Source organism: Mobula birostris, chromosome 8 (genome assembly GCF_030028105.1).
Source record: "Mobula birostris isolate sMobBir1 chromosome 8, sMobBir1.hap1, whole genome shotgun sequence".
In the NCBI taxonomy this organism is placed as follows: Eukaryota; Metazoa; Chordata; class Chondrichthyes; order Myliobatiformes; family Myliobatidae; genus Mobula; species Mobula birostris.
The window spans coordinates 125,942,454-125,970,396 of record NC_092377.1 but is presented as its reverse complement, the minus strand read 5'-3'; the positions used below and the strand labels follow the sequence as shown (position 1 = coordinate 125,970,396).

The window sequence follows — 27,943 nt, the reverse complement described above, 5'->3', positions numbered from 1 at the left end:
GACTGGCTGAGATCGGGATCTTTTATTGACTTATTGAGACACAGCACGGAATAGGCCCTTCTGGCCCTTAAAGCCACACCACCCAGCAATCCCCGATTTAACCCTAGACTAATCACAGGACAATTTACAACCAGCGATTCACCTACCAAGCGGCAGGTCTTTGGACTGCGGGAGGAAACCGGAGGAAACCCACACGTTCATGGGGAGAACATGCAAACTCCTCAGAGACAGACCTGGGAATTGAACTCAGGTCACTGGCACTGTAAAGCCTTGTGCTAAACACGACACTCCAGTGCCGTTGGGGGAGGGAGGGGGAAGGGAGGACATTAAGAGCTATGAGAGGGAAGGGCATGCTGACAGTGGATGCGAACATGGGTGAGAAATTATAATGTGGAGATGTTTGGAGACATCCACTAAACAACAGAACAGAGAAGCAAAGTATTTGTTAAATTGTGGGAGATTGGTTAGTGTTGATGTTCAAAACGATCTGGAAAGAGTTAGTCTATACAACACAGAGCCCTGAGAGAGTGAGTGTGAGTGTGTGTGTGAGAGAGAGAGTGACAGAGAGAGTGTGTGTGCTCTGCCCATCTCTATCCCGCCCCCTTTGCCAAACCTCAAACCCAACCCCACCCCCAAGAGACAAAAATCCCGCTGTCCCGTCAGATGGAGACAGATGCCATGGTGGGCTCCGATGGCACCTCCAGTCTCGCCATCTCCCCCTCTCCGAGCTGCTGGTAACGATCCCTCGCCAGCCTGAGGGGATGCAGCATCTCCTCCTCCAGCTGGGGGAAGAGCTGGAAGAGAGCAGACAATGTCTCATCACATCCTGGGAGCAGATTCTGACTAACGTTCCCCTCTGTTGGCATTCCCGGTCATCCTATCGCAATCACAAGGTATCTCCTGATAATATTGCCAGGAATTCGAGCTCGGGGTTACGGATATGGGGAGGAGTGTAGCGGCGATTGGTGGTTCATGGAAACGGGGAGGGGTGTGGGGCCCAGAGGGGTGTCACCGAGATGGGAGGGGATGTAGGGGCCAGAGGGGGATCATGGAGATGGGGAGGGGTGTTGGGGCCTGAGGGGTCTATATTCTTATCTGGAAGGCAATGTCAGCGTTCAGATTTTGAAGAGATTTGTTATCTCACCAAATAAACAGCAATTTTTTAAATAGATGTGTGGTAGAGAACATTCTGACTGGCTGCATCACAACCTGTTCTGGTGGATCACAAGAGGCGGCAGAGGGCTGTAACCTGAGCCAGCTCCTCTCCACCACGGCATAACCGTCCCCACCACTGAGTACATCTTCAAGAGATTGACCTTCAAGAGGGAAGAGTGAGAGCAGCAGGGGATGGGATGAAGAAAGGGTGAAGACCTGGTCCCTTCCCCCTCCCCACTCAGTATGAGCCCTATTACTTGTTCCCTCCCCCAGTGAATTCCTCCCCCCCCCCGCCCGACTCTCAGCCCTGTTACCTTGGTCAAGGACTCGAACATGGGCATGAGGGTGGAAGTGAAGAATGCGCTCTGTGTGTGAGATTTCCACACCCGGTCCCGGTCCATGAAGGGCGACACTGGTAAACCCTCAGACTTCTCCCGGTCTCCCTGGGAACAGGTCCAACTGCATCAGGATTAACAGAGACCGGAACCTCTCCTGACCGTGAGGCATTCCTTCCCTTCTCAGCGCTCCTCCCACAGCATTCCCTCCTCATTGCTCCCTCCTCATTCCCCCTCCCACAGCAAGGCACTTCATTCTCATTGCCCCCCCCCCAACAGCGCTCCCTCCTCACCGCTCCTCCCCCAGCGCTCCCCCCACCCTACTGTCCTTCACTTAGTGCGACACTCTCTCCTCACAGCGAGATGCTCCTGCCTCACTCCTTCCACCCATGACACTTCCCCGCCACCACCCACCTGCATGAAGCACTCCTGTAACAAACAGTCGAGCCAGGGCTCAGAGACCTGGGTGGGACGCACCTCATTGGAGGTGACACAGCATTTGATCAGTACTTGTTCCAGCTGTGGACAGGGAGGACGAGGGTGTTAGTGAGCTGCAGAGAAGGAGGAAATTGACAAGTCGCGGGTAGCCGATTCCCACCCCTCTACTCAACTTGTTAACACAGTGATGCCTGGCCCCAGACAGTCCCTCATCATCAAACCTTCCCGCCACCCCCCTGGGGAAGGTAAAACGTCCTCGGAAGACACGTACCACCAGGCTCAAACAGATTCCACCCTTCTGTGATCAGACTCTTCAATAGATCTCTTGTGCCATTAAAGGACTTGACCTCACAATCCAGGTCTCGGCCTCGCAGCTTATTGTCCACCCGCACTGCACTCTCCTTGTAGCTGTTACACCTGATTCTGCATTCAGTTATTGTTTGACCTCATTCTAGCTGAAATCACTGTGTAATGACCTGTCTGTATGAACAGTGTACTTTTCACTGTATCACTGTATATGACAATAATAAACCAATTCCAATTAACAAGAACATTGAGTGTGTATCCCCATCTCTATCACCCCCTCAGCCCCCTACATTCCCTGTCTCTGTGTCACTCCCCCTCCCTGCCGCTGGATTCCACACACCTCCCCGTGTCTGTGACCCACTTCCTCCCTTACACCCTACACTCTGTGATTCCTTCCAGTTCCAACACACTTCCCATCTCTGTCAGCCCTCTAACCCCTACACACCTTTCCATCTCTGCCACTCCTTCCACCCTCCAATTCCTATACCCATCCCATCTTTATGAGCCCCTCCGACCCCTACACCCCTCGCTGTCTTTGTGCCTCCCTTCTCTCTGCCTTCAGCTGTTTAGATCCTGATGTCCAGAGTCCCCTGGGGTCTCATTACTGACCAGTCGGACGTGTTCCTGGTTCTGGTAGTCGAATACGTCGAGGCATTGTGCAAACACATCCATGATGTTCCCGTGCCTCGCCATGTCTGTGGCCAAGATCAGCTCCGTCATCCCCTGGGGGGAAAGGGAGAAGGTCAGAGCCCCTCCTGCATACAGACACGTGGCTTACCGCCCCCCTCCCACCCAACAACTCTCCCTGTAACAGAGCATTCTGACTGGTTGCATTGCCACCCGGTGTGGAGGCTCCAATACACGGGATCACAAGAGGCTGCAGAGGGTCGTAGACTCAGGCAGATCCGTCACGGGCACAACGCTCCCCACCATCATGGACACAACCCTCCACACCATCACAGACACAACCCTCCCCACCATCACGGACATCTTCAGAATGCAGACCTGGTGACATCCTCGTGAATCTTCCCTTCACTCTCTCCAGCTTCATGATATCCTTCCTATAGCTGGACGACCAGAAATGCACACAAAACTCCAAGTGTGATCTCACCAATGTCTTGTACAGCTGTAACATTATGTCCCAACTCCTGTACCATTGCTACCTTGTCAGACCAATTTCTGTACCAAGACTTGTCTGGTTCTTCCTTGTCTACGGCCTGTTGGTGATCAGTGTCTGGGCTATTTCAGTACCTTTGAACGATCAGTCACTCTAAAATATCCTGCGATGTTTGTGGAAATCTGGAAGATGTTCGATCATCCGTACCTCCTTCCACCCCCCTCCTGAGAGTTTCCCACCCCTGAATCTTCGGTGAGCTTTTTCCCACTTCTCTTGTGGCCCCTCCCCCACATTACCCTCCCTCAGTCTCGCCACCTCTCCTCCCCTACCCCGCCAACCTCTGCAGAATGTCTCACCTTCCGGATCTCCTCCGAGACTCCCGTCTCTGTGCCAGCGAAGATGTTACAGTTGGGATCTGAGAGTATCTGGAAGGCCACGGCGCAGTGGTGCTGTTCCAGGGGGGAGTGGTTGCCGTAGTGACGTGCGAGGTCGGTCTGAGTATTGACCTGGTATCTATTTGGGGGAGGTGTGGGGTAGTGGGAGGCAAGAGTCCAACCCTTAGACTGAGAGCGGGGACAGTCATCAGTGGTCATCTCTCCTCCGCAGTGAGCTTGGCATCACGTTAAGTGTCAATTATTGGATGACGGAATTGATGGCTTTGTGACAATGTTTGTAGACTGTACGAAGATCGGTGGAGGAGTATGTATTGTTGAGGAAGCAGGATGTCGGCAGAAGGACTTAGACAGATTAGGAGAATGGGCAAAGAAATGGCAGATGGAAGAGTGTAGCATTGTGTACAGCCATACTGTATATTTTTGTAGAAGAAATATAGGTAAAGATGAATTTCGAAATTGGGAACGAATTCAGCAATTGGAGTTGCAAAGGGACTTGGTAATCCTTGTGAGGATTCTGTAAAGGTTAACTTGCAGGTTGAGTCGGAAGTAAGGAAGGCAATTGGAATGTTAACATTCATTTTCAGAGAACTAGTTTATAAAAGCAAGGAGGTAATGCTGAGGTTTTATAAAACATTGGTCAGACTGCACTTGGTGCATTGTGAGCAGTTTTGTGCCGTTTAGCTGAGGAAGGATAAGATGCCATTGGAGAGGTTTATGACAATGATTTCGAGAATGAAAGGTTAATGTTTGAGGAGCTTTTGGTGAACTCACTGGAGCTGTTGTTGGGAGGTGGGGGTTGGGGAATCAGGATCAAGGCCAATGTTGGAGCGGGAATTACAACATGGAGTGACCCCCAGGGGCTGGGCACTCAGACTCACGTGTTGTTGAGTCCGGGGTGGTCCAGGTCGTGGCAGACAGCGGAGGTCATCAGGATCAAGATCTCGATGGGTTTCAGCCGGGCCTGCGATCACAAGGGAGAAGGATGGGGTCAGTGTATGTCTGGGCTCACACCTCCCCCTTCCCCACCACAACACTTCACCCAACTGGGGCTCCCTCCCCTCACCATCTTCTCGAACACCTCCAAATCAGGGGGGAGCGTGAGGAGGGAGTGCTGTGGGAGGGAGAGTGAGGACAGAATGTTGTGGGAGGGTGTTGAGGAGAGGGTGGTGGGAGGGGCAATGTTGAGGGTGCGGTGGGGAGTGAACCTGACTGTAGTGATCGTTACAGAGGACTAGTACGGACGGGATGGTCAGAACTTGCTCCCATGCACCCACCTGCAGCTCACACAGTTGGATCATGCCATGCATCATCTGGGTTACGCAGAAGGAGTGACGGAAGTTGTGGAATGGATTCTGCCTGTAGTTCTCCTGGACGCTCAGCTGTGGCACAGAGAGAGGATGCAGATAGTTACAGACACTTCGGTCCATCGGGTTCCTGCTGGTGCTCTGGCCTCACACTTGACCAATCCCTCCATTAGGGGCTGAGGGCCATCAGGGATCCCTCTGTTCCCTCATTGGGTTCAGCCTCTTCGAACAGAACCCATTAACCCCTCCCCATCTCCTGTCCCTGTAACCTCCTTCAGCCCCTTTACCCCTCCTCCATCTCTATCACCCCCACCAGCATCTGCACCCCTTCCCATCTCTGTGACCCCCTTCGGCACGCATTGCCATCCCATCTCTGTAACTCTGGAAGGGTAAGGGGAATGATGCGGATGAAGAGGTGGGGAAGAAGAAAGAAAGAAAATAGAGGGAGAGGCATTAGAGGAAAAAATAAAGAGAGATTAGAGAAGAGGAGAGAGATATATAATAATTGAGATTCCTGCCTCCACCCCTCAACTCTTTCACAGAGAGATGGATGGGAAAATGAGAGAGGGAGAGATGGATGATTCAGAAGAAAGTTGAGAGATGAGGAGTGAGATGAGGGAGTTGTAGCAGACAGAGGGAGGCCATTAGACAGGTAGACTGGAAGGGTTTGGAATGGAGATCTTGTGGATGAATGGTTACTGGGAGAGGTGGATGAGGAAAGGGTACCTACCAGCCATCGCTTCAGAGTGATGGCATTGATGTTAAACTGGTGGACCAGGCCCAGACTGTGGAACATGTACTCGATACAACTCAGCATCTGTGGGGAGAGCAGAAACACATCCAAATTCAGACCCCCATCCCACCCCCAGTCTTCCCTCTTCTCGCCAGTCCTCTTCATCCCCAACATAACCCACCGGGGGTGGAGCGGACATTTCCTGGGTTAAGCTGTCGTGATCTGGGACTCTCTGTTTGAAAGGAGGTGGGGAAGAATGGTGTGAGAGCAGATCTGAGGATTTAAATGAGAGAGGGAGAGAGGGAACATGAGAGATAGATAGCAAGAGAGAATGCAGCAAAGCTGAGAAATGAGAGAGAATGAGATAAAAGGAATGAGAGAATGGAGAGAGAATTAAATTGAAATGAGAAGAAAGAGAAAGGAAATAAAGAGAGGTGATGAATATTATGGTGAAAGTGAGCAAGCAAATTAAGCAATAGACAGAGAGGGAGGGAGAGCAGGGAGAGAAAGAGTTGCAGTGAGTGAGCAAATTCGGGTTAAGGAGATAAAAAGCACAATGGAATTAAAAAACAGAAAGAGAAGGAGTTAGAGAGAAACTGAAGAAAGAGTGAGCGGGGAGATGGGTGGAGAAAGATAGGATTGAGTGACTGGGGAGAGAGATTGTGTGCATTTGAGAGACTGGGGAGAGAACAGAGGTGACATGGGTTGCATTGAGAGACTGGGGGAGAGGGGTGACCCGCTGAGTACATTTAAAAGACTGGGAGAGGGAGGTGACAGGTTTGTACTTTTGAAAGACTGGGGAAGAGAGATGACCGTCTGTGTACATTTGAGAGACTGAGGGAGAGAGGAGCTGACCGGCTGTGGACATTTGAGAGACTGAGGGAGGGAGGAGGTGACAGGTTGTATGCAACATTTTGAAATCCCATTGCCTTTGAATGTTCTGACAGGAAAATGGAAGCATTGGAATGATTGACTAAAGGTCATCGAATCACAGAGAAAGGAAGAGTCTACCAGTGAACCAATTGGGAGAGCGCAGGGACAAGGATGACCCTTCCATTGGGACCTACAATGATCTCCAATGGCTCAGTAATACGGCGTTGTGACAATATTTCCCTCAATGTCAACAAAACAAAAGGGCCGGTCATTGATTTCAGGAAGGTGACGGTGGGGGATGGTCCCCTGTTTACATTAACAGTGCTGAGGCAGAAAGGCTTAGAGATTCAAGTTCCCAGGAGCGAATATCACTAATAGTTTGTCCCCATGGCCAAGAAAGCTCACCAATGCCTCTACTTCCTCAGGAGGTTTAAGACATTTGGCATGTCTCCATCGACCCTCACCAATTCTCATCGACACACGACAGCAATCATACTGTTTGGATGCATGGCGGCTTGGTACGACAACTGCTCTGCCCGTGATGACAAGAAACTGCAGAGAGCTGTGTACATCATAGAAAACAGCCTCCCCTCCATGGACTCTACACTTCCCACTGCCTCAGTACAGCAGCCAGCCTAATGAAAGGCCTTTCCCACCCCGGAGATCTCCTCTTTCGTCGGGCAGAAGGTACAAAACCCTGAAATCACACACCACCAAGCTCAAGGACAGTTTCTATCTCACGATTGTTGGACTCTAGAACGGACCTTTTATGTGATAAGATGGACTTTTGACCTCACAATCTACCTTGTTATGATCTTGCACTTTATCGTATACCTGCACTGCATTCTTTTGGTAATTTCTACACTTTATTCTGCATTGTTATTGTTTTGCATTGATCTAGCTCAGTGCACTGTGTAGTGATCTGATCTGTATGAACAATATGCAACACGAGCTTTTCACTGTATCTCCGAGCATGTGACAATAACAACCTAATAGCAATTCCAAAGAGAGCTGGCCAAGTACAATAACATTGTGTTCAAACAGGCAATCTCCCATGGGGTGGGACTCGATGAGGAACTGCACCTCATGGCCCGGTGATGGACTCTTGCTGTGCTCAGAAGCTCCGCTTCTGAAATTACCTCGTTGGGAGCCCACTGCCAGATGTCAAAGGTTGGCTTCTTCAGTGCCTCGATGGTCTCTGGAGAGAGGGTGTACTGGGAGCGGGGAGGCACAAAGAGGAACAGGAGGTCAGTGCATGAGTGCAACATCTCCACGTCAAAGCCACATGTCTTAAACCTCGGCCCCACCAAACCACACCCTCACCCCGGCCTGGTGCCTCTTCACAGAAGCGCATACCTTTGTCTATGCAGTCGGAAGCACCAATCAGTAAGATCTCATTAACAGCATTCTGGAACCCCGGGGAGAAACTCACTCCCCCACCCATCCCAGACTCCCCATTTGTGGCTGTGGGACATTAACATGCACAGACCGGGCCTTGGATTAACGTCTCGTCTGGAGAAAGCATGAGGTTCCCTCCTCAGTGACCCTCCTGCAGCGTGGTGCTCCCTCCTCACTCCCCCGCCCACAGCCCACGCTCCCTCCTCACAGCACCTCCACAGTGTAGTGCTCCCCACTCAGTGAGGGGTGTGCTGGCAGGAATTGTATTTCACAGAAGCAGAGAGGGGTATAGGAGCTGGAGGGGTTACAAAGACTGGGAGGTGTGTGGGGTCTGGAAGGGGGTGTAGAGATGGGGAGGGGTGTAGGGGTCGGAGGAGTTTACAGAGACAAGGAGGGTTCTAGGTGCTGGAGAAGGTCACAGACTAGGAGGAGTGACTGAAGACATTGGGACAGGGGGGTTCTTACCTTGGGATGTGAGGGAACGTCACGGCGAGGGGTGAGCCTCCTGCTGGCAGGGGGACATGGGGAGTCAGGAATCCAGAGGGATCTGAGGGAGAGAGAGAGACAGAGAGATCAGCTTTCAGCATTCATTCCTCACCCCAATCCCACGGCCCTTCACAACGCTACTCGACAACTAGGATCCACTCACCCTGAGCCTCAGCTCCCCCCCACCCCTCCGTGTGTCCCCTTCCCTCTGTCCAACACTGACAATCTCGGTCCTCATCTCCAGGGTTTTCTCAGAGTTGCTGAGAAAATACTGTGGAGATTTTTTTTTCGGACCCTGCTGCCTCACGGTGGTCCAGCACCTCTGGAGGAGCGCAATGCCACCCAGAACAAGGCAGGCCGTTCATTCAGCACCCCACCTACCCACCCTAAACACCCTCACTCCTCACCCTCTACCATTGCTGCAGAGTGCAGTGTCTACAGAACGCTCTGCTGTTACTCGCTCGGGCTACTCGCACAGTATCTACGTCCGCACCCCTTTCTGCCCAGAAGGATGAGGGCAGCTTTATGTTTGTGGGGACAGCTATTTCCCCAATACCCCCACTCGGAAATCTGTGGGCCATTCCTTCACCGTTGCTGGGCCTGAACCCTAGGACTCCCTCTCTCCCACTCCGTACTGTGGGCTGTGGCTGTTCGAAGGGGCGACTCAGCTCCACGTTTGAGGGAGGCGAGAGGGAGACAATAAATGCTGATCTGGCCCAATGAGAGAGAGGAATTCACCCTGCGGACATGGATCGGTTGGAGGGTGGCCTCTTGTCTACCTCCTACCTCTTGGCAAGCTCTTCCCGCAGCCTCTCGATCTCCCCCTGACACTTGGCGATTTCGGCTCTCCTCCTGCTCTCCACTGCAACAGAATCCAAGCCATTCCCGATTAACCGCCTGGTCTTCCGTGTCCGTGGGATCCTGGGATCAGCCTGTGCTGAGGACACCCACGGAGGAGGGCAACAATCACGGGGAGCGATCGAACCAGAGTGTCGGTGTGCGGGGTTGATCCATCCACCATTCGATCACGACTGATTCATTATCCCTCTCAACCCCATTCTCTTGCCTTCTCCCCGTTACCTTTAACACCTTTACTAATCACAAAATTACTAATTGCAAGTGTTGTGAAGAAAGGTGTTGTTACAAAAGGCTGAGCGTGGTGGGACTGAGGTTCTGAGCTGCGCATGTTTCAATGCAAGGAGTATTGTTGGAAAGGAGGGAGAGATTAAAGCATGGATCAGCAAGTGAAGTTTATGACATTTTAGCCATCACTGAAATTTGGTTGTGGTGGGGGGCAGGGCTGGCTGCTCAGTATTCCGGGGTTTCATTGTTTGAGACATGACAGAGCGGTGCCGGGGTGGGGGAGCAGGTGGCATTACTGGTCAGAAAAACTCCCATTTTGATGGTACCAGAAAGGATCTGGCTTGTATAGATTTTGCTTTCTTTGAAAGGTGTACTTGGTAGGAGAGAGGACTTCAGTTTTCATGAGTACAAAGCTTGTATGTGCCTGTCAGGATAAAAGGCAAGGATAACAGGTTAATGGAACCTGGGTATTCAGAGATATTGAGGCCCTGGTTGAGATAAAGAAGGAGGTGCAGGAGTAGGCAGGCACAATGAGGTGTTTTAGGAGTATAAGAAATGCAAGAGGAACTTAAGAAGGAAATCAGGAGGGCTAAAAGAAGACATGAGGTTGCTCGAGCAGACAAGCTGAAGGAGAATCGGAAGGGATTTTACAGCTACGTTAAGAGTGAACGGATAACAAGGGGCAAAATTGGTCCTCTGGAAGATCAGCGTGGTGATCTCTGTGTGGAGCCGAATGAGACGGCAGCGATCTTACATGGATTTTTTTATGTTTGTTTTCCATCTCTGTTTCCTCAGGAGATGGACACAGAGTCTATAGGTGTGAGGCAATGCAGAGGCGAGGTCATTGGTCCTGTACGGATCACAGGAGGAGTCTGAAGGCAGGTTGGGTGGAGAAATCCACAGGGCTTGACAAGGTGTTCCCTCCGACCCTCTGACAAAGATATTTAAAACATCCTTAGCCACAGGTGAGATGCCCAAGGATTGGAGGATAGTTAATTTTGTTCTATTCTTTAAGAAATGTTTCAAGAATAAGCCAGGGAAATATATACTAGTGAGTCACTTGGTATTCAAGACGAGGCTGTAAATCGGATTAAACATTGGATTTGCAGGAGAAGCCAGGGAGTGGTTGTAGATGATTGCCTCTCTGTCTCAAAGCCAGTGACTAGTGGTGTGCCATGGGATCGGTGCTGGCTCCATTGTTTGTCTGTCACATAAATCAATCATCTGATGATAATGTGGTAAACTGGATCAGCAAATGTGCGAATCACACCAAGGTTAGGTGAGACTACAACTAGAGGACATGGATTAGGGTGAAAGGTGAAATGTTTAAGGAGAATATGAAGGGAATATTCTTCACTCAGAGCGCGGTGAGAGAGTGGAATGAGCTGCCAGTGAAAGTGATGGGTGCGGGCCGACGTCAACGTTTAAGACAAATTTGGACAGGCGCATGGGTTGAAGGTGTATGGGGAGCTATGGTCGAGGTGCAGATCGATAAAACGAGGCAGATTAGTGGTTCGGCACAGACCAGATGCGCCAAAGTGTCTGTTTCTGTGCTATAGTGTTCTAGGAGTCTATGACTCAAAGAAACCATCAACTTCTGTTTTAAATATACCCAATGACTTGGTATCCATCACCAGCCATGGCATTAAATTCCACAAAACAGAGGCGCAGTCATGTCTGTTTCTGATGACACGTGCTGGTCCCTACCCATCACAGTATTAAATGACACCCCCAGCGCCCCCCCCCCCCGCCGCCAGTTCTGATAACTCTGTCCCCTCGATCGAGAGACAATCCCACTGGGGCAAATATCCCCCTTGTCCTGTCCCCTCAGGATCTGAGAAGTTTCAGTGAGTTCACCCATCTCCTTCTAACCACCGGCCTTCATCAGTTAGGGCACTGAGTACTGGAGATGGACGTCACGTCTGGTTGAGTGAACTCGGCCTTCTCTCCTTGGAGCGATGGAGGATGAGAGGTGACCTGACAGAGGCGTATAAGATGATGAGAGGCATTGATCTTGTGGATAATCAGAGGCTTTTGCCCAGGGCTAAAATGGTTGCCACAAGAGGACACAGGTTTAAGGCGCTGGGGAGTAGAATATAGAACATCGTACAGCCCACAATGTTGTGCCGACCCTAAAACCCTGCCTCCCATATAACCCCCCGCTTTAAATTATTTATCTGCCTCCACCAGTGACTCAGGCAGTGCATTCCACGCACCAACTACTCTCTGATATCCCCCTTGAACTTCCCACCCCTTACCTTAAAGCCATGTCCTTTTGTATTGAGCAGTGGTGCCTGGGGGAGAGGCGCTGGCTGACCACTCAATCTATTCCTCTTTATAGGTAGGTAGAGAGGAGATGTCAGGGGTAAGTTTTTTACTCAGAGTGGTGAGTGCGTGGAATGGGCTGCCGGCAACGGTGGTGGAGGCAGATAGGACAGGGTCTTTTAAGAGACCTTTATATAGATACATTGAGCTTCGGAAAATAGAGGGCTATGGGGAATTCTAGTAATTTCTAAGGTAGGGACATGTTCGGCACAACTTCGTGGGCCGAAGGGCCTGTATTGTGCTGTAGGTTTTCTATGTTTCTATGTTACAGATGCACCAAATGTTGTTGAGGCTGCACCTTGAATATTGTGTACAGTTTTGGTCACCCCGTTCAGGAAAAACTACCATTAAGCTGGGAAAAAGGCAGACGTTGATGGGTATATTGCCGGGACTCAAGGCCCTGAGTTAAAGGAACTGGTTGGGCAGAATAGGAATTCATTCCTTTGAGCGCAGGAGACTGAATGGAGAAATTATAGAGGAGTAGAAAATCATGAGGCCTGTAATTATGATCTATCTTTTCGCCAAGGTAAGAGAACCAAGAACTACAGCTGCGGTTCCCACCCTTTGTTATGCTATGGACCCCTACCCTTTGCCGAGGGGTCCATGGACCCCAGGTTTGGAACAACTGAACTCGATGCTTGGGGTGAAAGGGGTGAGATTTACTAGAAACATGGGAGTGGGTTTAAGAAGGCTTATAATATGTTGGCCTTCATCAGTGGGGGGGATTGGGTTGGGGTCAAGAGCTGCGAAGTAATGTTGCTGCTCTGTAAAACTCTGGTTAGACCCCACTTGGGGAACTGTGCTCAGTTCCGGTCACTTCTTTATAAGAAGAATGTGGAAACTTCAGATAGGGTGCAGAGGAGATGTATCAGGATGTTGGCTGGATTAGAGAGCATGTCTTATGAGAAAGGGTTGAGAGAGCTCGAGCGTCTCTCAAAGAAGGACGGGAAAAGAACGAGGTAGAGAGGCAGAGCAAGAGGGAGGAGGATAAGTAGGGAGGGGCAGGATGAGGGAGGAGGGGGTAGCTGTATGGAATTACTGCGGAAATATCATGATCCCCCTCCCCCCAGTCACTGAGGAGGGGGTTGGAGACCATGGTTGGAGGCGCAGGGGTGGACAAACATCACTCACCCTCCACCCGTCTCTCCAAGACAACCAGCTTATTCCGAATCTCGCTCTCGATTTCGCCCACCCTCAGGTACCTGCAAAGGGGGAGGGAGGGAGGCGGTGAGGAGAGAGGGGACAGAGCGATTTTTCTGAGAAATCAAGGGCGAGAGTAGAAAACGATTAAGATTAAAGTTTAGCTTCATTTGTCACATCAAACAGCAAAACATTGATACGTACTGTGATGGATGTTGTTCTGTGTCAAAGACCTACACCGCCTGAAGATGTGGTGAGGGATGAGGGGAGTTTCAGGGAGAACACACAGAACAGAAAAAGATGTTCTCTGACAACCCGTTCTAGATAACCAACCCCTCTCTGTGTAAGAATAATTTTAATGTCCTCCTGTGTGAAAGTGATTACACCTCAGATGGACTTTACATCTCCACCCTCTTGTTTTTGATACCCATAACAAAAAAAACATGAAAAGGTGAAACAATTACAAAATGTTACAGTGGCAGAGAAAGTGCAGCGCAGGCAGACAAGGACCGCAACGAGGTAGGTTGCGAGTTCAGGAGTCAATGTTATCATGCTTGGGGATCCATTAGCAAGGTAAAATGTCTTCCCTACATATGTTTCCCACAACTCTTATAGAGCTCTACCAGGTCACCCCCTCAGCTTTCACTGCTCCAGGGTAAACAGTCTCAGACTATCTGCTCTCTCCAGTCTCTGAGGTCCATGGAGTTGAGAGGGAAAATAAATCAGCCATGATGGGGGATAGAGGAGCAGAATTCTATGTCTTGTGGTCTTATGGGCCTGGCCACCAAAGGCAACGGGGACGTCAGCAATGAAGGGGAGAGAAAGCGCCGGTAATCACGTCCCCGCTTTCCGCTGTTCTGAATCCAGTACCTGGAGAGCTGGACGGTGACATCAGTGCAGAATTTCTGTAGTAGGACCTCTCTGTCTGTGAGTGAAATCAATAAATCAGCTTGTTATTGTCACAAGTCCCGAGGTACAGTGATGTTACATCCTGTCCACACAGATCGTTTCCTCACATCAGTGCATCGACATAGTGCAAGGGTAAAACAGTAGCTGTTAGAATTACCCGGGAAGCGCAGTCAGGCAGACAGCGAGGTACAAGGTAGATTGTGAGGTCGAGTGTCCATCTTATCGCACTGGGGGGCTGTTCAATAATCTTATGACAGTGAGGTGGAAGTTGTCTTTGAGCCTGGTGGTACGTGCTTCCAGGTTTTTGTATCTTCTGTCCGATGGGAGAGGGGAGGAGAGAGAATGTCTGGGGATGGATGGATCATTGATTATGCTGGCTGCTTTACCAAGGCAGAGGGAAGTGTAAGCAGAGTGCTTGGAAGGGAAGTTGGTGCCTGCGATGTGCGCAGCTGTGTCCACAACTCTGTTGTTTCTTGCGGTCATGGGCAGAGCAGTTGCCGTATTAAGCCCTGATGCACCAGGACAGGAAGCTTTCCTTGGCGCATTGATAGAGATCGTCAATGTCAACAGTGACATGTTGAACTTCTGAAACCGCCGGAGGAAGTAGAGGTGTTGGTGAGCTGTCCTGTCCGTGGCGTATACGTTTCTGAACCAGGGCTATGGCCCTCGAAGCAACGGGGTAGAGTGATGGGCAAAATGCTGATCTGGGCCAGTGAAGGCCTGATCCAAGGAAGAATTTAACATTTAAAAATTGTTTACCTGAGGGCCCTGATGATGTAACAATAACCTTATATGGAGAACTATAAAACAAATATTTCATAATTAATATCTGTCACTTTGATGAACACTCCCCCCTCACCCACTGAATCTCCTCCCGCAGACATCCCCACTCTCCATCACCAACTCCCCCTTCTCCCACAGCCCACAGACACTCCCCACTCCCCATCACCAACTCCCTCCTCACCCACTGAATCTCCTCCCACAGACACTCCCCACTCTCCATCACCAACACCCCCTCACCCACTGAATCTCCTCCCGCAGACATCCCCACTCTCCATCACCAACTCCCCCCTCACCCACTGAATTTCCTCCCACAGCCCACAGACACTCCCCACTCCCCATCACCAACTCCCCCCTCACCCACTGAATCTCCTCCTACAGACACTCCCCACTCCCCATTACCAACTCCCCCCCCACCCACTGAATCTCCTCCCACAGACCACAGACACTCCCCACTCTCCATCACCAACTCCCCCCTCACCCACTGAACCTCCTCCCACAACCACACACTCCCCATCACCAACTTCCCCCCTCACTCACTGAATCTCCTCCCACAGCCACAGACACTCTTTCCACAGTGAATCTCCAGCCACAGTCCACTGACAAACTCCAAACAGAGTGAGGAGGGAGGGAACGTTGCGTGAGGGGTCGGATCGAACCCAGGTCTCTGGGATTAAATCTCTACTAAACCTGTCCTCATTACTCAATCACCTCCTCATTCCAAGGATATTTCCAAACATCCCGGGCCCCTTGACCGTCGAGTCCTACCTTCTGGTATTCGGTGGCATCTCAGGATCAATTGTCACCAGCGACCCCTTGTGGTCAAGCAAGGACAGCGTGCCCCCTCTGGATAGGAAGAGAAGATCTGAGAACGAGAGGCAGACTCCCTCAGCTTTCCATAAAACTCCCTCCCTCTCCTCTAGCCGTCGCTCTCACAGCGATTCTTCCACACCACGCCTCCCGTAGCGCTCCCTCCTCACTACTCCTCCCCCAGCACGGACCTCGGTGCTAAAACGTATGGATCCGAACGTGCCGTCCTCTGGCTAAGGAGCGGAGAGTTAGTCGCTGCGCCAAGCGGCCCGACTGACCTGACAAGCCCAGTAGCGGCACACAAGAGATCCCGAACGTCGGACGGACTAGATAAGCGGCTGAAGATCACCTGGAATAGAGGAAGGGGGAAGACGGCAAGGGAGGAGCAGGGGAAGATGGGGGAGGGGGAGAGGAGAGGATAGGGGAGGGGAGGGGAGGGGGAGGGAAGAGGGGAGGGGGAGGGAGAGCAGAATGTGGGGAAGGAGGGGTGGGAGGAGAGGAGGAGGGGAGAGGGTGAAGGTGGAGGAGGAGGGGGGAGAGGAGGAGGGAAAGGGTGGTCACGATAGCCATGAATGTGCTGGTCTGCCCATGTGCTCCATCTTAGACGAGGGGGCGTAATGAGAACCTTGGTGCAGAAAGGGTTCAGTCCGGACAAGGTGGGTGCATGGATAGGGCAGAACCCCTAGAACTGTTTTTGGACCTCTGGCGAATATTCATTGGGACCTGGGGACAAATCGCCCCTTCTTCTACTTCTGTGTCAGGGTCATTCGGCTGAACGATCTCCCTCTCCTCTCCCTCCCCTGCTCCTGTCTTCTAACAGGCTGGAGAGGGGCCGCACTGGTTTTTCTAAGCCCCAACCCACCACACCCCCTCCCCAGGCGCGAAAGCATCGGGTTTAGTTATTCCAGCCTGAAATGACTTGGTCCAATTCAGGGAAATACACTCTGGGAGTTTGTGAGAGGACACACGAGTAGTTTACCGGAATGTTTCCCAGTACGAGAGTGTTTGATACCCACGCAGTGCACAGGACGAGCTGCCAGAACATTCTGACAAGTCAGGGGAGCTGGACAGAGCCTCTGTCTCAGTTACTGACCCGGCTCTCAGACTGGGACTGCGAGGAGACTCGGTTACATGTAAAATCGGTGCGGGAATGGGACTGCTCCGTGCACCGTCACAGTCAGGATGGGCCATAGGGCCACTTCCTGGGTTTCAAGGAAATAATCAATCTTCTTCAGTGTCCAGCACCACCAGTGGAGATCAATGTTTCAAATATCCCATCACACGCTCCCCAGGTCAGACACCAAGTGGAACTTCCACCACACCATCACAGATTTCTAGGGTGAGACTTAGAGTGAAACTCCCTCCACACCGTCCCATCACACACTCCTGTGGTCAGAAACAGAGTGAAGCTCCCTCCACACCGCCCCATCACACACTTCTGTGGTCAGAAACAGAGTGAATTTCCCTCCACACCATCCCATCACACACTACTGTGGTCAGAAACAGAGTGAATCTCCCTCCACACTGTCCCACCAGACATATCTACATTACAGAATCCTTCCTGGGAAGGATTCCTATCCCACCAACCCAGCACTGGATAAGTGCGAACTCTATTTCTTCAAAGGATGAGCTGTTTCTGGGCTCTGATAATGAGGGATGAAGTGAGAAACCATTGGACAATAATCCTACCTTCCGAATCCTTCCATCCACCTCCAGGTGAATGATCTTGGGCAGGGCTGCGGAAGGGACGGATCCCATAGTGTCTCAGAGAACCGTGCTCCAGGACAAACCTTGCACAGGATGGCGGAAATCCAGTACAAAGCTGGGATCTAGGGGTCTCTTCTGCTCCCCCTCCCTCCCCCTTCTCTCTCTCTCTCCCTTCCTCTGTCTTTCTCACTCCCTCTCTATATCGATCGATAATAAACTGATTACAACGTCTCAATAACCATGGAGTATTCTCTCCCCGTCTCACACACTCTCTGTCTGTCTCTTTCTCTCACTCTCTGCCACTTACACAGCCTCCCACTCCCTTTCTCTCTCCCCCTCTCTCCCTCCCTCTCTCTCTCCCACCTCTCTGCCTCTCTCACACAAAATGATCACAATTCCTCAGCAAACTCAATATGCTTTCCTCGCTACATCGATCACTATTTCTCCACCTCTGCCCCCTCTCTTTCTTTCTCTCTCTGCAACTCTCTGTTTCTGCCCCTCCCTCTCCCCCCTCTGCCCTCTCTCTCACACTGGTCGCAAACAGCTTTCTTCTCTCTCCCTGCCGTCTCTGCCTCTCTCATAAGCTGATTACAACCTCTCTGCAACCCAGTTTCCAGGGTAACCCAGTCCTTGGCGTCTGAGGGATGGAAAATATTCACCATCGGCTCATTATCATCTCTTCTCTCTGCCTTTGGGAGCTTGGGGATGGCTGCTGAATCAGAACCCGTTGATATTCATTGAACGGGTTCAGTCCTGAAGCCTGCCATGGCGGGTTGCCAGGGTGGTGGGATGTTGGATTTGGGGGAGAGTGTGTCACCGTGGGTGCATAACAGGGGTTTAATCCTCAGCAGATGTAAATCAGTCCTCAAAGCTGAGGTAATAATAGACAGACTGGGCGCTAATTAACATTAAAGAAGCCTCTCAGCAGCCTCCCTGCTGACCTGTATTTACACGCTGCATGTCTGTACACATTTCTTTCCAAAGCCCCAACTACAGCTTAACTCGAGGGAGATAGAATAAATAAACTGTGATTTCCCTGTCTTGAGAGTGTGTGATAGGACAACGTTGCAATAAAGGAACAACAGTTATAATGGGTGACTTCAATCTACATATAGATTGGGTGAACCAAATTGGTAAGGGTGCTGAGGAAGAGGATTTCTTGGAATGTATGCAGGATGGTTTTCTGAACCAACATGTCGAGGAACCAACTAGAGAGCAGGCCATTCTAGACTGGGTATTGAGCAATGAGGAAGGGTTAATTAATAATCTTGTTGTGAGAGGCCCCTTGGGTAAAAGTGACCACAATATGGTGGAATTCTTCATTATGATGGAGAGTGGCATAGTTAATTCAGAAACAAAGGTTCTGAACTTAAAGAAGGGTAACTTTGAAGGTATGAGATGTGAATTAGTTAAGATAGACTGGCAAATGATACTTAGAGGGTTGATGGTGGATATGCAATGGCAAGCATTTCAAGATTGCATGGATTAACTACAACAATTGTTCATCCTAGTTTGGCAAAAGAACAAACCAGGGAAGGTAGTGCACCCGTGGCTGACAAGGGAAATTTTGGATAATATCAATTCCAAAGAAGAAACATACAAATTGCCCAGAAAAAGCGGCTCACCTGAGGACTGGGAGAAATTCAGAGTCCAGCAGAGGAGGACAAAGGGCTTAATTAGGAAAGGGAAAAAAGATTATGAGAGAAAACTGGCAGGGAATATAAAAATTGACTGTAAAAGCTTTTATAGATACGTGAAAAGAAAAAGATTGGTTGAGACAAATGTAGGTCCCTTACAGTCAGAAACAGGTGAATTGATCATATGGAGCAAGGACATGGCAGACCAATTGAGTAACTATTTTGGTTCTGTCTTCACTAAGGAGGACATAAATAATCTTCCAGAAATAGTAGGGGACCGAGGGTCTAGTGAGATGGAGGAACTGAGGGAAATACATGTTAGTAGGGAAGTGGTGTTAGGTAAATTGAGGGAATTAAAGGCAGATAAATCCCCAGGGCCAGATGGTCTGCATCCCAGAGTGCTTAAGGAAGTAGCCCAAGAAATAGTGGCTGCATTAGTGATAATTTTTCAAAACTGTTTAGATTCTGGATTAGTTCCTGAGGATTGGAGGATGGCTAATGTAACCCCGCTTTTTAAAAAAGAAGGGAGAGAGAAACCAGGGAATTATAGACCGGTTAGCCTAATATCAGTGGTGGGGAAAATGCTAGAGTCAGTTATCAAAGATGTGATAACAGCGCATTTGGCAAGCGGTGAAATCATTGGACAAAGTCAGCATGGATTTGTGAAAGGAAAATCAGGTCTGACGAAACTCATAGAATTTTTTGAGGATGTAACTAGTTGAGCGGATAGGGGAGAACCAGTGGATGTGGTATATTTGGATTTTCAAAAGGCTTTTGATAAGGTTCCACACAGGAGATTAGTGTGCGGACTTAAGGCACATGATATTGGGGGTATGGTATTGATGTGGATAGAGAATTGGTTGGGAGACAGGAAGCAAACAGTGGGAGTAAAAGGGACCTTTTCAGAATGGCAGGCAGTGACTAGTGGGGTACCGCAAGGCTCAGTGCTGGGACCCAGTTGTTTACAATATATATTAATGACTTAGACGAGGGAATTAAATGCTGCATCTCCAAGTTTTCAGATGACATGAAGCTGGGCAGCAGTGTTAGCTGTGAGGAGGATGCTAAGAGGATGCAGGGTGACTTGGATAGGTTAGGTGAGTGGGCAAATTCATGGCAGATGCAATTTAATGTGGATAAATGTGAAGTTTTCCACTTCTGTGGCAAAAATAGGAAAAACAGATTATTATCTGAATGGTGACTGATTAGGAAAAGGGGAGGTGCAAAGAGACCTGGGTGTCATTATACACCAGTCATTGAAAGTGGGCATGCAGGTACAGCAGGCGGTGAAAAAAGCGAATGGTATGCTGGCATTCATAGCAAGAGAATTCGAGTACAGGAGCAGGGAGGTACTACTGCAGTTGTACAAGGCCTTGGTGAGACCTCACCTGGAGTATTGTGTGCAGTTTTGGTCCCCTAATCTGAGGAAAGACATTCTTGCCATAGACGGAGTACAAAGAAGGTTCACCAGATTGATTCCTGGGATGGCAGGACTTTCATATGATGAAAGACTGGATCGACTAAGCTTATACCCTCTGGAATTTAGAAGTTTGAGCGGGGGATCTGATTGAAGCATATAAAATCCTAAAAGGATTGGACAGGCTAGATGCAGGAAGATTGTTCCCAATGTTGGGGAAGTCTAGAACGAGGGGTCACAGTTTAAGGATAAAGAGGAAGCCTTTTAGGACAGAGATGATGAAAAACTTCTTCACACAGAGAGTGGTGAATCTGTGGAATTCTTTTCCACAGGAAACAGCTGAGGCCAGTTCATTGGCTATATTTAAGAGAGAGTTAGATATGGCCCTTGTGGCGAAAGGGATCGGGGGTATGGAGTGAAAGTAGGTACAGGGTTCTGAGTTGGATGATCAGCCATGATCATACTGAATGGCGGTGCAGGCTCGAAGGGCCGAATGGCCTACTCCTGCACTTATTTTCTATGTTTCTATGTTGAGGGAGCCTCACTCTGTTTCTGACCACAGGACTGTGTGGAGGGAGTTTCAATCTGTGTCTGACCACAGGACTGTGTGGAGGGAGTTTTAATCTGTGTCTGACCACAGGACTGTGTGGAGGGAGTTTCACTCTGTGTCTGGCCCCAGGAGTATGTGATGGGACGATGTGGAGGGAGCTTCGCTCCCCGTTTGACCCCGTGATTATATGACAGAACAGTGTGGAGAGAGTTTCACTCTGTGCCTGACCATGTGAGTGCGTGATGGGACAGTGTCGAGGGAGCTTTACTCTATGTCTGATCCCTATATTTTACAAAATATCTTTCTAAGATTCAGTGCTACAATGTATGCAGACCAGTGACTAACACAATTATTGCACTACAAATAGAAAATACACATTAAACTAAAATGTTTCCATCTCTGTCAATGATTGCACTAACCTCCCCGCCCCCCACGAGAAGCCCAGGAGCAAGTTGACAGGGATATCCTCATCCAACCATGCCCCCTTATCACTGGATGACTGTATAAAAATAGGTTGGAGCTAAAATGTAACCAGACGGCGAGAAGCTGGCCAAACATATACGCAAAACGCGGCTGAGGCCTCGCACACTCCATGTATATTTGGTACAAGGTCTCCTCCATGCGGCTGGGAGGTCAATGTACAAACTAAATAACTTATTACAGGGTACTGCTCTATGCAGCAGCCTCCACCCCATGTTCTTCATGGGAAGAACTCCCTCGTAAAGGGGCTTCCATTTGGGACTACCCTCACCTCCAGGTGGAATGACATCCCGCCATGGCGTGTCGGGACGGTGGACACGGGCTCGGAAGTGAAAGGTGTGGATCAGCAACCCACACAGGTACCTCTTACTTGCATTCCTGAATGGGATTGTGGATGTCGAGGAGCGACGGCTCAACTTGTGTGGCTCGGCCCTCGGATAAAATCGCGGGGCTTGGGCCCGACAAGCAGTTCCGGCGGTGCAGAGGTGAGACCAGCCTGAGTCGATCCACACGCCTGAGCAGCACCGACATCTGCTGAGGTAGGGCAGGGGACAGCCAGAACTCCGCCCTCTGCCAGAGGAGGGGATTCCCGGCCTGAGGGAACTATGTTCCAGGCTGTCAGTAAGTCCTGATAGAAGTCGTGCAGACTCCGCAAAGCGGCACGGCTGACGCCTCCGGGTGGTAGCCGCATCTCTTCGTGAAGACAGCAGCCCCTCCGGAGAAAGAATGCCGCCAACGCGTGCCACCTGGGAGGGTGCTCGGCGTTCAGGAATCTCTGCAGGGTCCTGAGGCGGAGAGACGCCGGTTGCGGACGTACATACACCAGCGACTGTCCGCCCTCTCCCACTAGGAGACTCAAGACCGCTGCGGAGACCCAGTGTTTCCTATTACCACAGGAGAAGTTCACTAGCTTCCTCTGCATTCTTGCGACAAAGGGGCAGGTGGGGCCAAGATGACCATACAGTACTTCAACATGGAGGCCACCAGCTGGTTTTTGACCGCCACCCTGCCTCGATAAGAAAGCACCCTGAGAAGGCTTGACCAGCGCCCCAGCCGGGCCATGACTTTCGTTTCCAGGTCCTGCCAGTTCGCAAGCCAGGTCTCCCCAGAAGGACTTGGGTAGACTCACAGATAGAGGAGATACCCGGTGCTCCACTCAAAAGCTCTCATCTCCTCCGGCAGGTAGTCCACTTGCCAATGACCCACTAAGTGTCCGGAACATTTCGCCCAGTTGATAGTAGTGGAGGATGCCGCCGAGAAAACTTCTTGGCACTCGCGCATCCTCCGCAGGTCATCGGGATCTGCAAGCATGAGGAGTACATCGTCGGCGAAAGCCGAGAGGACTACCTCCATGTCCGGTTCATGCAGAACCAGACCCGTCAGACTTCGGCGAAGGCGGCTCAGGAATGGTTCGACACAGATCGCATACAACTGGCCGGACATGGAGCACCCCTGATGTACTCCTCTTCTGAAGGGAATGGGCGCCGTCAGTGATCCATTAACCTTAACAAGGCACTCTTGCGGCAGAGAAAAGGAGCCGAACTCGGGTTATAAAGTGTTGTCCGAGCCCTAACGCCTGCAGAGTGCCCACCAGGAAACTCTGGTCTACCCGGTCTAACGCCTTCTCCTGGTCAAGAGAGAAAAACGCTGCTGGGGACCCAGTCTTCTGGAGCAGGTGGATCAGGTCCCGTACCAGATGGACATTATCCTGAATTGACCGGCCCGGGACTGTGTAAGATTGCTCAGGAAGGATCACCTACCTCAATACCGAGCCAAGACGGTTGCCCATTGCCCGGGTGAAGATTTGCTAGTCCGAGCACAAGAGGGAGACCGGACACCAGTCCTTTCGCAGGCGGTGGTCTCCCTTCTTGGGCAGTAGGATCACAACGGCTTTCCGCCATCACAGGAACATTTTCCCCGTGACGAGGCTCTACCCTAGGAGAAAACTATAGTCATCCCCCAGAACATCCCAGAAAGCCTGATAAAATTCTACACTTAGTTCAGCTAAGCCAGAGGACTTACCACTCCGGAGTTGCTTAAGGAGAGTAGTCAGCTTCTCCCGCGTCAGGGGAGCGTCCAGCCGCACTGTGTCCTTAGGGCGACCTTAACCAAATCTTTCCAGACCTCATTGCACAAATCTGCATTTGACTGGTCTAGTGAGAATAAGGACCGACAGAATGAACGAACTTCTTTATTGATTTCATCAGGGTCCGTAACGGAGGAACCATCAGCAGCCCGTAACTCCACTAATTGTTTTTGGACTCCCAACGAGTAGAAGAAGGGTGAGCCACGGTCCAAATCCTGCAGTGTTTGGCTCCCTGATCTCACATTCGCACCCCGGGACTGCTGGAGCTGCGGATTCCTTAGTGAGTCCTTCTTCTCCTGATATTCCTGCCATAGCTGTTGGTCTCCAGCGGTCGGACCAAGACGGGACCCTAGGTCAAGCAACGCTCTCTCAAGCCGCTCAATCTCAGAGCCCCGCTTCTTTGTCGAACCCCTAGTGTACTCCTGACATAAAAACCGGATGTAGGCTTTGCAGAAATTTCCCGTCTCTCTCTTCAGGTGACCCAGAACGCTCGGAAAGTATCCCGGAATCGGCTGTCCCCCAGCAGCCGGTTGTTAGAATGCCAATATCCAGATCCCACCCGAGGGTGCAGAGGAGTAATTTCCATCCACACAAGATCGGAGCACGACACCGTCCCCATGGAGGGTGCCGACACGCGTGAGAAGTACACTCGAGAGACATACAGGCGGTCTATACGGGAATCTCCCCCTCTAGATCTTCTCGAGAAGGCGCTAGAATCGGGGTGAATATTCCGCCAGGTGACCATCAAGTCAAAGGAGCGGTCTAACTCCTTTAATGTCTTTGCCGATACTGGGTTGCGCTGGGGTCCAGAGCGGTCCTCCACCTCGAGGATACAGTTGAAGTCTCCCCCAAGGATAACACAGTCCCCAGCATCGATGGAACTCCGCAGAGTGAACAGCTGATAGAATAGGCGCGTCTGCATCACCCCGCCCCTCGGGGCATTAACATTGATGATATGCAAAGGTTCACCACCCAGGCGCACGGCCAGGTGGAGCAGACGGCCGGGCACGACATCTTGGACTCTGACGATTGCCGGCTGGAAGGTTGGGGCCGGCAGGATCGCCACTCCACTAGAGCTGTTGCTGAGGTGGCTCATGTAGACCTCTCCCTGCCAGTCCAGGAGCCAAGCGGACTCGTCCCCCGGGATGGAATGGGTTTCCTGCCGGAAATTCAGCGCATATCTCCCATCCTGAGGACTGAGAAATTATTAAATCTGCGGAGAGAATCCCTGTTACAATTTACATTTAGACTAGTGAGCTTCATGTCGGGAGTAGAATAGGAGGCGCCCTTAACCACACTTTCCCGAAAAAAAAACAAGCATACTCTTTGCCTTCCGGGCCCGAGTTGTTCCAACTCCACCCTGTAACCCACCATTTTCCGAAGGAGTAAAGCTGCTTACCACTCTGATGTCCCTCACCAGGTCATCCGGGAAGGATTTCAGCTATCGCCTGTCGTGCCGGGACACAACATTCCTCTTCCCCTTCCCGTTCCGTCTGAGGATGACACGCAAGGACTTAACCAGTCTCGGCATGCTAGACCAGCGAAGGGAGGCTAATTTCGGCCGTTGCTTTGCACCCTCAGGGGTGAGAATGAACTCTCTGATCTCCTCCACAGTTATCAACGGTGATTTCTCAAGAGGGGGTGTCTCACTATCAAAGGAATCTCCCTCCACCCCTCACTACAAATAGATGCCCCATCTCCTCCCCATATGTACCAATTGCCGGTTGCGCTTGTAACCCACACTGCGCAGCAGGTACCTCACTCATACCTGCCCGCTCCACCGTCGCATCAACTTTACCCACAGTTGCGACAGTGGAGGGATAATCCGCAGGAACTCCCTGCCAGCCATTAGTTGATGGGGTCGGCATGCAAAGTACATCACCCTCCCCAGGAGACAGGTACGAGGTGGACCCCAGCAACTCCGGTTCTAGGGGTCCACCGGCAGTCTGATGCTGAGAGTGGGAGAGGCTGGGCTCCGCTCCGCTGACATTATTTTAGACCCTTGCCTCCAGGGAGGCGCTAACTACTAAGTCCTGGGTGGAGGGCTCTAGGGCTGTCTCAGTTGCGTAAACAGGGCTAACACCACATTTCTGCACAAACACTTCATCTACCACAGGACGAGAGGCCACGTCTGGTGATTCAGGTTTAGAACCAACCTCCACCCGGATTCCCACCCCTCCTGGGGTCTCCCACACGTCTACATTCCCTGCCCTCGTGGGGAAGATCCCCTTTTCCTCTTCCAGCCGGAGGAGCACACAGCTGCAGGATTCACCGATGCAGCGGCACTCTCAGCTTCCATCGTCCCGTCCACCCGCACAGTTCCCCGGGCCTCACGCTCCACTTCAGGGCAAGTGAGCGTGAGCTCTGCGTTCTCGGGGGCCGATTTCTTAGGGTGTTTGTATTTCTTCTTCGCTTTCTTGCCCCGCGCAGGCTCCACCCCGTCCCCTGCCGGAACCTTCCTGCACATAGCCTCAAGATCTCCCACCCGAACCACAGCGGTAAAGGCAGGGGCGAAACAGACGCGGGAATAGGGTCAGGGGTAGGGGCAGGCGCTGGCGCAGGAATAACAACTGGGGCAGAGGCAGCTGGGGTACTGGTGCCAGAAGTAGTCTCCCCAGGGTTTCGGGAGTTGGGACAGTCCCTCTGAAAGTGCCCCACCTTCCTGCACGCATGACATCGTGGGCGCTCAGCGCTCTAATGCACCTGATGGTCCACCCGCTTGTGCCGGGCAGTAAACCGGCCCTGAACGGTGTCATCCCGTAGCAGATGCATGAAGGCCTGGCGCTGGAAAGAGATACCTTGCGGAGGGTATGTCTCTTAAATTTGTGCCTTATGGCAGCTATCCCTGACTGTACTTGTCCCAAGCAGGCTAGATGGGGAAGCAGGACTTCGCTGGGGATGAAAGGCTTGACGAGACCGAGGACAATTCGTCGCGTGGGAGCTGTCACCGGCTCCATCTGTAAAAATACGTCTTTCACAGAGACTCCCCACACCCCCCGCCCTACTGAGAGCCCGGTGCACTAACTGATCATTTCCCAGATAAGACACTGCCTTCCCGAACTCTTTCTCGGAGGCCAAAATGCCACCTTCCCCAACCAAGTCCTCCATGGCCTCGGCACATGGTTCCAGAGTTATTCCAGGACGCAAATACATTGCACCCCGTGTTCATCTTCCACCGACTGAAACAGGGCACAGTCCGAGGGTGGAGACGCAGCCGCCTTTGCATAACTCCCCGAAGGCCTGCGAATCCCTGGAGACCGGTCCGGTATACTGGCACTACCTCCGAATCGAAAAATATGTGGCGGCGCCGGTTATAAAATACTGGAGCGAGTGGAGTAACTGGATGGAAAAGCTTGTACTGGAAAGTACCTTGCTGGCTCGGCGTCAGAAATTCCAAAGCCAGGAAAGGCTCCGTCGGTCCTGAGGAATTCTCAGACCGTGAGAGGTCGAGACGTCTCAAAAAATGCTCCGGCTCCTGTACCGAACGAAAATCACGATGACAAAGGACGAAGGATGTTGTTCCGATGTTACTGGGAGAACAACAGCGTTTGTCTCCCTGTTTTCGGAGACAAACGGCTTCCTGGCTGGTTGCTGGGAGCTGGGAGCTACGCAGTTAGCAGCCGCCAAGAAACCCAGTCCAAACTGGCAGAAAAACTCTGAACGAAGCTTCCACACTAAAACAGCCACTCACTGAAATGTCCAAGAGCGACTTCGCATCCCTTCCAAAGTATCTCACAAACTTTATGCAGCAGTTTTCCCTCTATTTCTCTTAGCTCTTTGAGAAGAGCAGCACGCTGTGCCTGACCCCAGGAGTGTGTGACCGGACCATGTGGAAGGAGATTCACTCCGTGTTTGATCCCATGATTATGTGATGGAACAGTGTGGAGAGAGTTTCACTCTGTACCTGACCATGAGAGTGCGAGATGGGACGGTGTGGAGGGAGCTTCACTCTGTGTCTGACCCCAGGAGTGTGAAATGGGATGGTGTGGAGGGAGCTTCACTCTGTGTCTGACCCCAAGGCGTGTGATACGACAGAGTCGAAGGTACACGTTGTCACATTCCTGATTGTGGGATCTTGCTGTGTGCACACCAACTGCTCCGTTTCGTTGGCATGGTTATCTTCTATACAAGCGTTGTGCTGGGACACCCCGGGATTAGCCGAGTTGTTGGAGGGAGGGGTGAGGTGACAATTTATTTGGTAAATAGAACCATCCCTCCCCCAACGAAACCCCGACTCAATCCCAATCGCTGTAACTCCCTCCCTCACTGATAAAACCTCCCCGCCTTTATAACCCTCACTCACAGACCCCACCCCTGCCTCTGGTGCAGAATCTTCTGTCCAAATCGCTCACACCCTGACCAGCTTCCAATTTCCATCTCCCTCAGCCTGACACCGCCCCCAATACTCCCCTACCCACCTCTGCAATTCACAGCAACCTTGCGACCCCACCCCTGTTTATCCCCCTGCACACATCCTGC

At 51.2% G+C, this 27,943-nt stretch overlaps 1 protein-coding gene across 1 annotated transcript; it reads right to left on the bottom strand.

The window, feature by feature from the left end:
- Positions 1–652: 652 nt before the first annotated feature.
- On the bottom strand, positions 653–17,345 carry LOC140202055 (high affinity cGMP-specific 3',5'-cyclic phosphodiesterase 9A-like). The gene is made up of 17 exons (XM_072266911.1): positions 17,277–17,345; positions 15,866–15,936; positions 15,546–15,623; positions 14,640–14,797; positions 13,959–14,013; positions 13,080–13,204; positions 9,327–9,402; positions 8,520–8,601; positions 7,796–7,870; positions 5,781–5,867; positions 5,021–5,125; positions 4,625–4,707; positions 3,708–3,864; positions 2,844–2,957; positions 1,905–2,009; positions 1,470–1,598; positions 653–794 (listed from the first exon to the last, which is right to left on the bottom strand). The coding sequence occupies exons 1-17, from the start codon at positions 17,343–17,345 to the stop codon at positions 660–662; spliced, it is 1,704 nt and encodes a 567-aa protein (XP_072123012.1). The 3' UTR covers positions 653–659.
- Positions 17,346–27,943: the final 10,598 nt, after the last annotated feature.

Coding starts and splice junctions, on each gene's coding strand:
- LOC140202055 (XM_072266911.1), bottom strand. CDS start 17,345: ATGGGATCCGTCCCTTCCGCAGCCCTGCCCAAGATCATTCACCTGGAG. Junction 7,871..8,519: donor ACGTTCCCTCACATCCCAAG/GTAAGAACCCCC, acceptor CCCCGCTCCCAG/TACACCCTCTCTCCAGAGAC. Junction 5,126..5,780: donor TCACTCTGAAGCGATGGCTG/GTAGGTACCCTT, acceptor TCTGTGCCACAG/CTGAGCGTCCAGGAGAACTA.